At 42.5% G+C, this 13983-nt stretch overlaps 1 protein-coding gene across 20 annotated transcripts in view; it reads right to left on the bottom strand.

Annotated features, from left to right (window-relative positions):
* The window catches only part of CLASP2 (cytoplasmic linker associated protein 2), a 7203062-nt gene that overhangs the window by 5054079 nt on the left and 2135000 nt on the right, over positions 1–13983 (bottom strand). For all 20 annotated transcript variants that reach the window (XM_044064956.1, XM_044064947.1, XM_044064955.1 and 17 more), the window contains one exon: positions 555–690. In XM_044064956.1, coding sequence (XP_043920891.1) covers positions 555–690 — 136 coding nt within the window. The remainder of the gene's footprint in view (positions 1–554; positions 691–13983) is intronic.

Genomic DNA, 13983 nt, shown 5'->3' with positions numbered 1-13983 from the left:
GCTCTGGGTTAACTGTACTTGTAACAGAAGGGCCAATAAATCTCTTGGGAAAACAGAGCTAAGCTTCTGAAGACCTTCACGGATCAACAACCTAGTAAGTAGCTATGAACCTAAAAATCCCAAATGTCACCTACTAGCGAAGGCTTCAGAAGTCAGGTATTTGTGTTTTAACACCAAAGTTGTGCAGCACTACATCTTCAGTTAGATAAGTCAGAGTTGGACTGCTACAATCCCTCAACCATAGCAAGCCATCTCATACATGTTTTATTAAAAGCTGAAAAACCTAGAGCAAACTATGATGAAGTTGAGTGATGGTGGTTCTAACATTTCTATTATCAAGTGTCAAATTCATTCCATGCATCTTCACAGGACATAAATTTAGCTTTAGGCAGCAGGCACACAAATATCTTTGAGAATAAAGTAGAAATACAGGAACAAAAATTATCCAGACTAAAACATACTTAATTCAAAACTCAGAACAACAATGAACAAACATGTTATGAAGAAACAGCAGCATACTAACACCCCCCCCCCAAAAAAAAATGGGTACTTACACGAATTATAACACGGATTGCAGAAACTCCTGATGTTGCCATGACTTTGGCAGTATTTGGAACCAAGTTAAAGAGAGTAGGGACAATGGATTCTGCTCCATGGTCAAACTTATTTCCCAAGACAGCTGAAAGATGCCTTATCAAATACAAAAACACACACAAATTACAATCTAGGCACATACAGAGCTTTATCATTTCTAAGGCACTTAATAAATGTATTATAAAGAAAGAAATTGACGTATCTAATGAAATCAGAGCCATTGGAGGGGGAGAAAAACAACAAGTAGCAATCTAGTCATTCTGCAAAAATGAACAGACTCAAAACAACTCAATTTTGGAAACATTTGCACATAACACTATAGGTACAGAACACCTTAATTACAGAAACAGTACTTAATTTATGGTGGTACTGCTGTAATTAAGCATCTTAAATATGAGAAAGTTATTTGAATTGAGCACATAACACAAAACACTGGGTTACTCATTTAGTTTAAAAGATTTTTCTTCTGTTTAAATTTACTTTGTCTCAGAACTTCAGGTAACTAGAAGTAAAACACTGCAAAACTCACCACCATGGAGTAAAATATCTCTCTTTATTAACAAACAGATGGATAAGCGCTTTCACGTACCTAAGTACGCTTCATCAGATCTACTTGACTGTGCTTATCACTTCACTTTTATACTCAACTTTAAAAATAATTGATCCAATTACAACAAAAATCATTCAATCAATCATTCAATAAAACTATAAAGTTACTGAAATCATCCTTAAAGGGGCATGTCAAGATCTATCTATTAGACAATGGTAGCATAGAGAATAATAAACATGGAAACCAAAGGCTATGAAGCCACATATATATTAAACATCTTTTCGATCTTAAACCTTGAATCTTAATTAAATGTGTTTGTCCTTACTCACAGAAAAATGCATATTATACATGAAGAGATATATAAATACAGATATAATGAATACCTCAAATATGTACCATGTGTATATATTAAAATATCAAATATTTAAATAAATATATAGAAAAGGTATGCCTATATTATATTAAAAATGCATGTATATATACATATATATATATATATATATATATAAAACCAATCCCTATACTGATGAAGAATAAAAATAAAAATAAAAATATGTGTGAAAATAAAGTTTATGGAAACATATGCATGTGGCATATAACTAGTGAGGGCATGTATACCTCAATTCAGCTTACTACATCTATATGTACATAATTGCATACTAAAATAATATTCTACCACATATACCTAAATATATGAATATCAATTCATCAAATAGGAGAATTTCTCATATAAAAACTGTTTTAAGATAAATACACTTATAAAATACAATAATATTGCACCTGATGTCATATAAGACATATATAGCATTCATTATTATATAACAGACAAATAGATAAAATTAATAAACTGCAAAATCAATGTACATCAAAATGTGTATATGGTATAATAATGTGCCATATAAGTATATAGTATGTGACATAAAAACATATTCATTGATATAGCCTAGCATCCAAAACAGGTTTCACGGAGATAGTGTGATTGAGGCCAGGGGGTAGATGTGCCCCCATCCTCAAAATCCAATCTAATTCTGTAGTAGCTAGTACTAGTATATTCATATTACTACCTCCTCTTCTGCTAAGATGTACTACCTGTAGGACCCTGAAACTAAATTTATGTTGTTCATATTCAATAATATGTCTGGCTAATGCATTGGTTTCATTACGTTTCCTGATATCATAGATGTGGTTATAAATTCTTTGTTTGAATTTTCTTTTAGTCATGCCTATATAAAATGCCTCACATTCTAAACAAGAGGCTAAATATATCACGTTCTTTGTCTCACATGTTGTATTACATTTGGGGGTGAATACAAAATTCATCTTGGGATGTTCAAAGACCTGTATAGTTGTTATGTACTGACACATATTACATTTGCCACATGGGAAAGTCCCTAACCTTGGAGTATATTTATAATGTTTAACAGTTTGCTTATCCTCTTTGAAACACAATGTCCGTTTTAAATTGAGAGAATTCCTATAGGCAAATCTAGGTCTTTCCCCACTATAGCTTTAACCGTATCATCCATCGTAAGTACATTCCAATTACGGCACATAATTTTCTTCAAGGCCTTATATACACATGGTACATATTTGAGGTATTCATTATATCTGTATTTCTATATCTCTTCATGTATAATATGCATTTTTCTGTGAGTAAGGACAAACACATTTAATTAAGATTCAAGGTTTAAAATCGAAAAGATGTTTAATATATATGGGGCTTCATAGCCTTTGGTTTCCATGTTTATTATTCTCTATGCTACCATTGTCTAATAGATAGATCTTGACATGCCCCCTTTAAGGATGATTTCAGTAACTTTATAGTTTTATTGAATGATTGATTGAATGATTTTTGTTTCTTTAAGTAACTTTATAGTTTTATTGAATGATTGATTGAATGATTTTTGTTGTAATTGGATCAATTATTTTTAAAGCTGAGTATAAAAGTGAAGTGATAAGCACAGTCAAGTAGATCTGATGAAGCGTACTTAGGTACGTGAAAGCGCTTATCCATCTGTTCGTTAATAAAGAGAGATATTTTAATCCATGGTGGTGAGTTTTGCAGTGTTTTACTTCTATTTATCGTTTTGGCTGACTGCATAACTCTCTGGGGACCGTACGGAGATTTCTACCACAAAAAGTACAGTTTTGTACCTACCATAAATGTAGATGTTCGAAGATCCACATTGCTGCAGTCCTAACACTTGGGTAGTCCGCTGTCCCAGTCGGCCCGAATACCAAAGTATATGGCTGACGTCGGTCAAGGCGCATTAGTCTGACGTCAGGACGTCAGGGTACAAATGCGCATGACCGACGTCATATCCTCAGTCTTTTCTTGCCCCAGATGTCAGAAGACCCTAAAAAGATAAGGCTAAAACCAAAAAACACCACACACTCCTGCACCAAATATATATACAATATATACAAATTTACAAGAGTATAACCTCACCCACACAACCACCCCTAAACACAGAGGGAAGGAGGGAGGGTAAATTGGACTGCAGCAATGTGGATCTTGAACATCTACATTTATGGTAGGTACAAAACTGTACTATGTTCTTCATACCACATTGCTGCAGTCCTAACACTTGGGTAGAATCCCAAAGCAGAGGTAAGGGAGGCTGGCAAATCATAAGGAAGCAGGAGCTGACAACATGCCCTGCAAAATAGCCGTGGCAAAACCAGCCCTAGATTTAGAGTAGAGAGGAAGGTGGTAATGCTTAGAGAAAGTATGCACTGAACTCCAAGTAGCTGCCTCCAAAATATCCTTAGTTGCCACCCCCCTTAGAAATGCTGTAGAAGTGGCAGTAGCCCTAGTGGAATGAGGCCTAATCCCAGCTGGAATCTCCTTGCCATGATGGGAATAACAAAATGCAATGCAAAACCCAATCCACTTAGAAATAGTTTGTTTTGACACAGGCTTGCCCTGAGAACTCAAAGCAAAAGAAACAAACAACTGCTGAGACTGCCTAAAATCCTTAGTCCTGCTTAAATAATAACGCAACTGCCTGTGTACATCTAAAGTGTGCAAAATCTTTTCCCCCTTATTTTGGGGATCTGCATAAAAAGGTAGGCAAATGAATAGTTTGGTTTAAAGCCACACTAGAAACCACTTTAGGCATAAAGGAAGGATTAGTACGTAAAGATACCCTATCCTTATGAAAAATCAGGAAAGGCTCAACCGCCATAAGGGCCTGCAATTCAGACACCCTTCTTGCAGATGTAATGGCTAACAAAAAAGCAGTCTTCCATGACAAATATTTCAATTCAGCAGTAGCTGCAGGCTCAAAAGGTTGTAGAGTGAGTTTCTCCAACACAAAATTGAGGTCCCAAGCAGGAGTAGGAGCTCATGGGGGTCTTATATTCTTTGCCCCTCTAAGAAATTGCTAGAACAAAGGATGAGAAAACAATGGTGGGTCACAATCATAGTGAGCTGAAATTGCTGCAGCATGAATCTTAATGGAAGAGAAAGACAAACCTTTGTCCAATAACTCAATAAGATATTGAAGAGCCACACTCAAATTCGGCTCAGAAACATCCAAATCCTTTGCTGCACACCAAAATAAAAATCTCTTCCATTTTCCTGCGTACACTTTCCTTGTACTAGGTCTTCTGGTTCCATAATCACATTCAAAACTTGTTGAGGAAGCTGAGACCTGCTATGGTTCAAAACAGAATATGCCAAGCTGTTAGATGAAGAGAGTGAAGCTTGACATTGAGCAGATGCCCGTCCTTCTGAGACAATAGGTGTGGAATCAAAGGTAAGGGCCATGGAGGCTTCCTTACCAGACTCCTCAGCAATGGGTACCAGTGCTGCCGAGGCCAATCGAGCTATTAAAATCATCCTTGGCTTGTCTTGTCTGACCTTTAGAAGTACCTTTGGGAGGAGAGGCAGAGGTGGAAAGGCATACACATGAAGATTTTTCCAACTGAAAGAAAGAGCATCCACTTTCCAGGCTGTGTGATGAAACCTTTTCGTGCAAAACTTTGGCAGCTGGTGGTTTAGTGGAGAAGCGAACAGATCTATGTCTGGAGTTCCCATGACACTGTCAATGTCTGAAATACATGAAGATCCAGTTTCCACTCGTGGGGATCCATGATTTGCCTGCTTAACACATCTGCTAAGGAGTTCTGTGCTCCTGGCAGAAACCTTGCTTGAAGATTCAGCTGCAAGCTTAACGCAGTCTCCCACAAAATCATTGCTTGCCTGCATAGAGGATAAGAATGTGTTCCCCTTGTTTGTTGATGTACCACATGACAGTTGTGTTGTCTGTTAGAATCAACACCTGCCCTGGAAGAAGTAAATCCTTGAAAGCCAGTAATGCAAACTGGACTGCTAACATCTCCTTCATGTTGATATGTAGATGCTGCAGTCTGGCAGGCCACTTGTCTTGTATCCACTTTCCATTCAGATGAGCTCCCCAAGCTGTGTCTGAGGCATCTGTCGTTAGAATCTGACTCGCCTCTGGCCGGGTCACAGAGAGTCCCTTGTTTAGGTGACATTCCTGAGCCCACCACAAAAATTCCTTTTGAATGCAAGGTATTATTTGAATGACAGTGTCCAAATCCTGGCAGTGCTGTGTCCATACATTTTTGAGATACCATTGTAGCTTCCTCATATGCAGTTTGGCATTGGGAAGTACCAGAATACAAGATGCCATGAACCCTAAGGCTTGAAGGACTGTCCTTGCAGTCAGCCCGGACTGATGAGATAGTTGATGGAAGTAAAGAGAAAGATTCTTTTGTTTGTCCGGGGTTAAAATGCCCATGTGGGATGCTGTAGGCAGACTCAGATCCAGAAACCACATGTCTTGAGAGGGTACTAGACTGGACTTTATTTCGCTCACAGAATACCCTAGGCATCTTAGCACTGCTATCACATATTCCAAATGCTGAAGAAGAACGTCCCTTCCTTGAGCCAGAATCAGGCAATCGTCCAAATAAGGATAGATTTGTATTCCTTTTAGCCTGAAGAAAGCTATCACTGGAGCCAGAACCTTTGTGAATACTCTGGGCAGTAGATAAGCCAAAGGGCAATGCAGAGAACTGATAATGAGAATTCCCAGCTCGAAAACGCAGATACTTCCTGCAAATTAGTCTGATAGGAACATGAAGGTAAGCTTCCTTGAGATCCAAAGTTACCATCCAGTGATCTTTGCCCAGCAGAGGTAAAAGCTGTTGTAACGTCAACATTTTGAACTTGGGAATGTCCAGATAAGGGTTGAGGATAGACAGATCCAAAATTGGTCTCCACGTGTTCCCCTTTTTTGGTACTAGGAACAGGCGAGAATAAAATCCTAGGCCCCTTTCTGGCACAGGAACCGGCTGAATGGCCCCTATTTGGAGCAACAGAGAAATTTGCTTGTGAGCCTCTTTCCTTTGTTGAGGAGGAATGTCTGGCATGCCTTTGAAAGGAGGCAAGGTATGGAAATAAAACCTGTAACCGTGGTGAATGATATCCAATACCCATCTGTCTTGGGTAATTAAACTCCAGTTTTCTTTGAAAAGTGCCAACCTTCCTCCCAAAGGTGCTGCCAGCCGAGAAGATTCTGGCAGCTGAAAAGGCAGGTCATTGTGTCTGTTTACGAAAGGACTGACCCCTGCCCTCACCAGAAGACTGAGCAGGTGAACTCCCTGTTCTAGGCCTAAAAGAACCTTGAGCTCTGCCTCTACCACGTCTAGACCTACCCCTAGACTGGGAATCATAAGCAGGATATGTCCACCCCTTGGTAGGCCAATTTCTACTAAACTTCGGAGGCTGAACCTGCAAAAAATCTTTAACAGTCTGCATAGACTTAGCCTTGTCTTCCATTTTCTTTAGAACTGCTTCCACAGGCGAACCAAACAACACATCAGATTGTAAAGGAGCATCTAAAATCCTTGTTTTCACATGCTCAGCTAAATTCTGATCCCTCAACCAGGCGTGCCTGCGAAGAACCGAACCAGTGGCAGCCACCCTCGAAGAGGCCTGCACAGCATCAAAACCACATTGCAAAGAATGCTTACCCACCTGTTCAGAAACATGAACTAAATCCTGCAACTCTTTACACTCAATACCTTCCGCCAAAGCATCTACCTTAGACTTTAATTGTGAAAGGAGATAATTTTGGTATTTCAACATGTGAAACTGGCAATTCAAAGCTCTCATGGCCAAAGTGGAAGAAGTATACACTTTCTTTCCCCATCTATCCAAAGCCCTAGCCTCTTTATCTGGAGGAACAGGATTTTTAACAACAGAAGCCTTAACACCTTTAGGCCCCTGTGAAACAGTTTCTGGGTCTGCCCTAGGACTCTTAAAAGATACTTATGAGCTTCAGGCACCCTATAATATCTATCCGGTTTAACTGGAGCAGGAGGCAAAGAGTCAGGGTTCAGAGAAGCCTCTGCAAAAACATCCTCTACCACATCTAGAACAGGAGGTATAGCTAAAGGCCTATGCTGGGGTAGAAACAAAATTCCCTAAGCCTTTTCCTGGAATCAGAGAAATCCTGACCTTCCCATTTAAAATGCTCCCTCATGGAATGAAGAGTCTCTGAAAATGAAAAATCCTCAGGAGGAGAAGCAGAAGGAGTAGAATCATCTACATCAGAATCAGAGTAAGGGGAATACTCCTGCAAGTCTTCAGTCAAGACTCAGAAGCATCCGAACACTGCTCAAAACTCCCAAGCTCAGGTTCCACCCTAGGCCTCTTATCAGGAGGGGGCATAGAACCTCTAATCATTGTAATCAAATCTTCTGCCATCTTAAGCATATGCTTCTTAGGTACAGGCCCTGAAGAACTAGGGGTAACTCCTGAAACAAAACCTGGCCTGCCCTGGGAGAAGCCTTGGAAACAGCAGGGGAGGGCCTAACCACCTTAGGAAGGGAGGGAAGAACAGCTACCTGAGAAGCCCCTTCCGCCTGGCCTACCTCCTGAGAGGTCACATCTTGCAGTAATAAAGTCTCTCCCTGGGATTCCAAAGAAATTTCTGGCTGAACCCCTGGCTCCACCGAGCCCTCTAAAGAACCGACGTCCGGGACGGACGGTTCTTCCAGCCTAGGCTTTGCTGTTTTGTCCTTGCGCTTTTTGGAAGCTGGCGCCGGAGCATCCGACGGCATTTTATAATTACACCGCTTCCCAAAAACTAACCTGGCACAATCCAATCTTCTCTTTATAGTGCGTTTGTTAAATCTAGCACAAGAGCGGCAGCCAACAACGTCGTGCTCAGGCCCTAGGCAAGGTATACACAAGGTATGGTAATCCCTGTGAGGTATCTGTTTCCCATAAGAAATACAGTTATTCACTTTTTCTGACATCCGGTAAAATACTGAGGCAAGAAAAAACCAAAATAATCCCCAACGGGGTACTTAGCCAATTTGGATTCGGTCTGAAACTCCGACTTCGGAAAATCTCAGAACGCCAACCTGCACTTGCAAAACTGCTTCTGCATCGGACCATGCGGCAAAAAAGACTGAGGATATGACGTCGGTCATGCGCATTTGTACCCTGACGTCCTGACGTCAGACTAATGCGCCTTGACCGACGTCAGCCATATACTTTGGTATTCGGGCCGACTGGGACAGCGGACTACCCAAGTGTTAGGACTGCAGCAATGTGGTATGAAGAACATCTTCAGGTAACTGCTGTCGAGTTTTCTAGTACACAAAAGTTTGACAACTCATTAACTGGCAGGTAGGAATGATTTAGAAGACCTTCTCTGACAGTTCAGGAATACCCTTTTCTAGTTACCCTGTGGGAACATCTGCCACACCACTCACATGTCAACAGACATGATATCTGCTGTCTGATATGGGGCAAGCCCTGTTTGGCATCTACTTTTCTTAAGTAAAAGTCATCACCAAAGGGCTCCAGATGACTAAGTTTGTAGAAGACTGCAAGCTAGGGGCAGTCACTGAATCCCCAAATGACTTAATCATCCCATTGCAAATAAATTGTGTATAAATCAAGAACTGAAACTAAATGCCAAAAAATGAGTTACTGCATCTTTTGGGAAGTCATCTACCCCAGGGAACTACCATACTGACAATAAGTCCCTAAGATTTGACCCAGTTTTTCGGGATGTAGGAACTTAAGTGGAGAGTGACCAGACTTTTGACCAACATGTGTCCACTGTTGTAAGAAAGTACTTCCATACTGTGCAACTTCTAAACAAAGGGGTTGTGTCTCAATCTGTGAATGTTACTGCCGCCCTTTACTCAGCCCCCATTAAGCTAATTATTGAATATAATGCCCCATCTTGCATATATCTGTCGAGACACATGCAAGTGGAATGCCCAGAGATACCTTACTAAAAGGATACAAGGCCTAAACAACATGTCCTACATGGACCAACTCAAACCCCTGTCACTATACTCAGTATCCAACAGACAGCTAAGAGGTGACCTATGTCTGGCAGGTAAGGCATCCTCTGACCCAATACTGATGGATTTACTGCACATCAGCAAGTCAAATGGCATCAGAAATACTCAGTCTAGGGATCTAAACCTCTTCTGCAACACCAACAGAATGGTTTGTAAGGACAGGTATACCTTGCAGAAAATACCACTGCTTTACAACAGACCACAAAAAACAAAGTCATCCCTATCGGTATTAAAGCACAACTTGGATCTATGGATGGGAAACAGAATTTACCACAGGACTGCTCCCTGTACTACTAATGGATACAGGCAGCTCCTAAATGCTTTCTCCCATGCACTGGTTCCTTCAAATTATCTACAATATGATCCCAGTTATTGTCATTAGGGCTAATACATAAATATTCCACTACCATAGTGTACTCATGGTAAGCAGTTGAAGTGAAACTAGTGTGTGTAGCAGAACACCTCCCCATCAGGAGGTAGACACTGCAGGCTTGGAAGGAGCTGCTGAAAAAAATGGGTACTCCCATTAGGAAAGGGTAGGCCACTCCCCAGGACCAGCATGCTAGCCCTTTTTCCACTGTACAACTCCCACCAAAAAAGACAGCTTACAGGAATTCCTCAGCAGGAACAAATTGACCATATTGCTCTTATTTAGCCTAGAACTACTTGTCTCCTGCACCACCAGAAGGAATGGGCCAGCTGGGCAAAGACAGAAGCCACGGGGCAAGGGCTGAAGGGAGAAGGTCAAAAAGTTGTTTATGCCCTTTCATGTGAATATCAGAGGGAAAATTTAGAAGTTATGTACCTACCATAACGTTCCATGTTAGTTGTCTTCTCTCGCCTTCTTTCTTGCTGGATGGGTTCGGAGCCGATCCTCGGCTCCGACTCGGCACTTGCTTTAGCTCGAGAACTCCTTTTACCAGCTCGAGGCAACCCTATATCCCATGATGCAAGGCGGAACTACCTCAGATCTCGTTTGGCAGCTAACTGACCATGCTAAAGACTATCCTAATATAATTAGGAACCATGGTTCCTAAAAGAAGTCCTCATAACAATGCTCCAGAGGAAGCAACCTAACAGGAACTCTCCAAGATCTGTCCAGGCCAGGGGGAAGGAGGGAGGGACGCAAGAAAGAAGGCGAGAGAAGACAACTAACATGGAACGTTATGGTAGGTACATAACTTCTAAATGTTAAGTTGTCAATCTCGCCTTCATTCTTGCTGGATGGGACCGCGTCCCTAGCACCTGTATCCCGGGTGGCTCAATGGAACAGACTCTTGAGAACTGTGGAACCAAAACTGGCCCTATCTCTGGAGGCCAAATCCAACTTGTAATGAGACACAAAGGTATGAGGCGTAGCCCAAGTAGCTGCTGCACAAATAGTGTCAATGGGAAGTCTATCCTGAAAGGCTACAGAAGTGGATAGACTCCTGGTCGAATGTGCTTTTGGCTTAGAAGATAGTTAGTTGTTTGCCCCTTAGAGAGTACACATAGGAAATGGTGGAAGTCAACCATCTAGATAAGGTCACTTTAGAAACTGGAAGACCTAACCTGTTTACTGCATAGGAGACAAACAATTGGTCTGATTTTCTAATTTGTTTAGTCCTATGCAAGTAGTACCTGAGCTGACGATGAACATCCAAAAAGTGCAGCTTCTGTTCAGCTCTGTCAGAATAGTTAGGAAAGAAAACTGGTAGATCAATAGATTGGTTAATATTGGTTTGAGATACAACCTTGGGAAGAAAGGAAGGGTTAGTTCTAAGCGAAACCCTATCCTTATGAAAAAACAGATAAGGTGAACGAATACAGAGGGCCTGAATCTCAGAAACTCTTCTTGCAGAAGTAACAGCCAGTAAAAATATAGTTTTCCACGTCAATAACTTTAAAGAACACGTAGCAGACGGTTCGAAAGGAGGTAGAATTAGGGATGCCAACATTAAGTTTAGATCCCATTGCGGAGGAGGATGTTTCACAGGCGGTTTTAGGAGAAAAACTCCTCTTAAAAAGGCCTTGCATAACCTATGAGACATGATGTTATTGTCATGCAAGCCAACATGATACTTGGAAATAGCAGCCAGTTGTACTTTGACTGTAGATGACGAAGATCCTGAATGAAAAACCTCCGCCAGGAAATCCAAAACAGAATGTACAGGAGAGGTAAAAGGATCAATATTTCTGGCATTTGCCCAAATTGAAAAACGTCGCCACTTGCTAGCATAAATAGTTCTAGTGGACGACTTTAAAGAAGACACTAAAATGTCTCTGACTGAGTCAGAAATCATTGGTAGCCTGGCTAGGGAAGGAAGTGGAGCAACCAAGCAGTGAGGTTGAGAGAATGAATGGCCCGGTGCTGCTGACCCGACTGGTGGATCAAAAGATCCGGAACTGGGTCCAGATGCCAGGGCTGCACCAGAAGATGATGATGTAGAGACGGAAACCAAATTTGTCGAGGCCAATATGGAGCAATGAGGATCAATTTGGCTCTCAAAACGGTGGCTTTCTGAATGACTTGTGGAATCAATGGAAAGGGAGGAAAAGCATAAAGAAGTCCCCGAGGCCAATCCTGGGTTAGAGAGTCTCTCAAGGGTTGGCCTGGAAGGGGAAATAGTGTGAAGTAATCTGGGCACTTGCTGTTTTGAGGGGTAGCGAAAAGATCGCAACAAGGGGTGCCCCACTTCAGAAAAATCTGATCTACTACAGATTGATTGAGAGACCACTCGTGAGGCATCAGAATAGATCTGCTTAGCCTGTCCGCCAATAGGTTGGACCTGCCAGGGATGTGCGTTGCTATCAGAAACCGCTGAGAAGAGATCGCCCATTGCCAAAGTCTGAGAGCTTCTCGACATAAGGGATAGGACCTGGTTCCGCCCTGTTTGTTGATGTACCAGACCACGGACATGTTGTCCGTCTGTACTGCAATAGTCCCCGTGGGAAGAAAGTCGTCGAGGGCTTGCAACGTTAAAAGCACTGCTCTCATCTCCAGGACATTTATGTGCAGATGGTATTCTATGGGTTGCCACGTCCCGTGGACCATCCTGCCCTGATAATGCCCCCCCCACCCGATCAGGGAGGCATCCGTGGTGACTGTGGCAACTGGAGGAGGGGGAACAAAGGGTCGGCCCTGATGAAGAAGAGGGGAAGATATCCACCATCGTAGATGAGCCCTGCACGACTGTGTTACCAAGATTTCGTGTCTCATAGGCAGATCGTGGTACGACCACTGCGTGAATAACATCCACTGCAGGAGACGCATGTGGGAGCGAGCCAGTGGAAGAAGAACAATGGCCGCAGCCATTAGGCCTAGAACTTTCAAGACTAACCTGGCTTTGATCTTGTTGCTTAGTAACAGAAGCTGAACAAATTTCTGGATGTCCAGAATCCTTTGATCTGTTAGCCTGGCTAACATTTTGACGGTATTTAACTCTGCCTATAAAGGTGATAGATTGGCAAGGCAGCAGAGAGGATTTTTCAAATTTACGAAATTCCCAGTTTCTTGCAAAGCTGTAGGGTGTAGTCTCTGGACCGAAGAAGCTGATGCTTGGTGGTGGCGGAGAGGAGCCAGTCGTCCAAATAAGGAAACACCTGGAATCCTCGACATCTCAGGTGAGCTGTGACCACAGCCATGCATTTGGTGAACACTCTGGGGGCTGAAGTGAGGCCAAAGGGCAGTGCTCTGAATTGGTAATGACTGGCTCCCAGCCGAAAACGGAGAAACCTTCTGGAGCGTCTGTGAATCTTTATGTGATAGTACGCATCCTGAAGGTCTATAGAGCACATCCAGTTGTCCTTGCCCAGAAAGGGCAGAATGGATTGCAGCGTGACCATCCGGAATCTTGCCTTCTTGACAGACTTGTTTAGTCTGCTTAGGTCTAGTATCGGTCTCCAATCTCCCGTCCTTTTGGGGACCAAAAAGAATCTTGAGTAGAAGCCGGATCCTACTTGGTCTGCCGGTACTGTCTGGATGGCTCTTTTTTTCCAGGAGTTTTGAAACCTCCTGTCTTGCCAAATCCCTTTGACCGGGTGAGATGTCTGGAAGGGATTGTAGAGGTACGGGAAACCTTTCTAAGTGGATTTTGTAACCCTCGGATATGATCGACTGTACCCACTTTTCTTGGGATAGGGATTGCCAGGCTACTGGGTACAGTGAAATTCTTCCCCCGACTGCCTCCAAGGGTGGACAGTCGGGCAACACCTCAGGGATGCTGAAAGGGCTTCTCAGGAAGAGATTCCCTGTTGCCCTGGTTCTGAGGACCCCCCCCCCTGCCTCTAGGGCGGCGTCTATTATTGTTACCCCCCTCTGCCTCTAGGGGTAAACTGACCACGTGTGTCCGGTGTAGCTCCTTGGGCTTTCGAACCACATCTTCCCCCCCTTCTGACCCTTGGGATAAGGTCTAGAAGGAGTGGAAAACTGGACTCCAACGGCAGAAAGAGTTTTACCGTCCTGCTCACATCTGGTCAAAGTATCCTTCACCTGAGGT

This window comes from Protopterus annectens, chromosome 3.part0 (genome assembly GCF_019279795.1).
Source record: "Protopterus annectens isolate FY-2018-M chromosome 3.part0, PAN1.0, whole genome shotgun sequence".
In the NCBI taxonomy this organism is placed as follows: domain Eukaryota; kingdom Metazoa; phylum Chordata; order Ceratodontiformes; family Protopteridae; genus Protopterus; species Protopterus annectens.
Note: the sequence above shows the minus strand (reverse complement) of the source record. Positions and strands in the feature narration are given on the sequence as shown.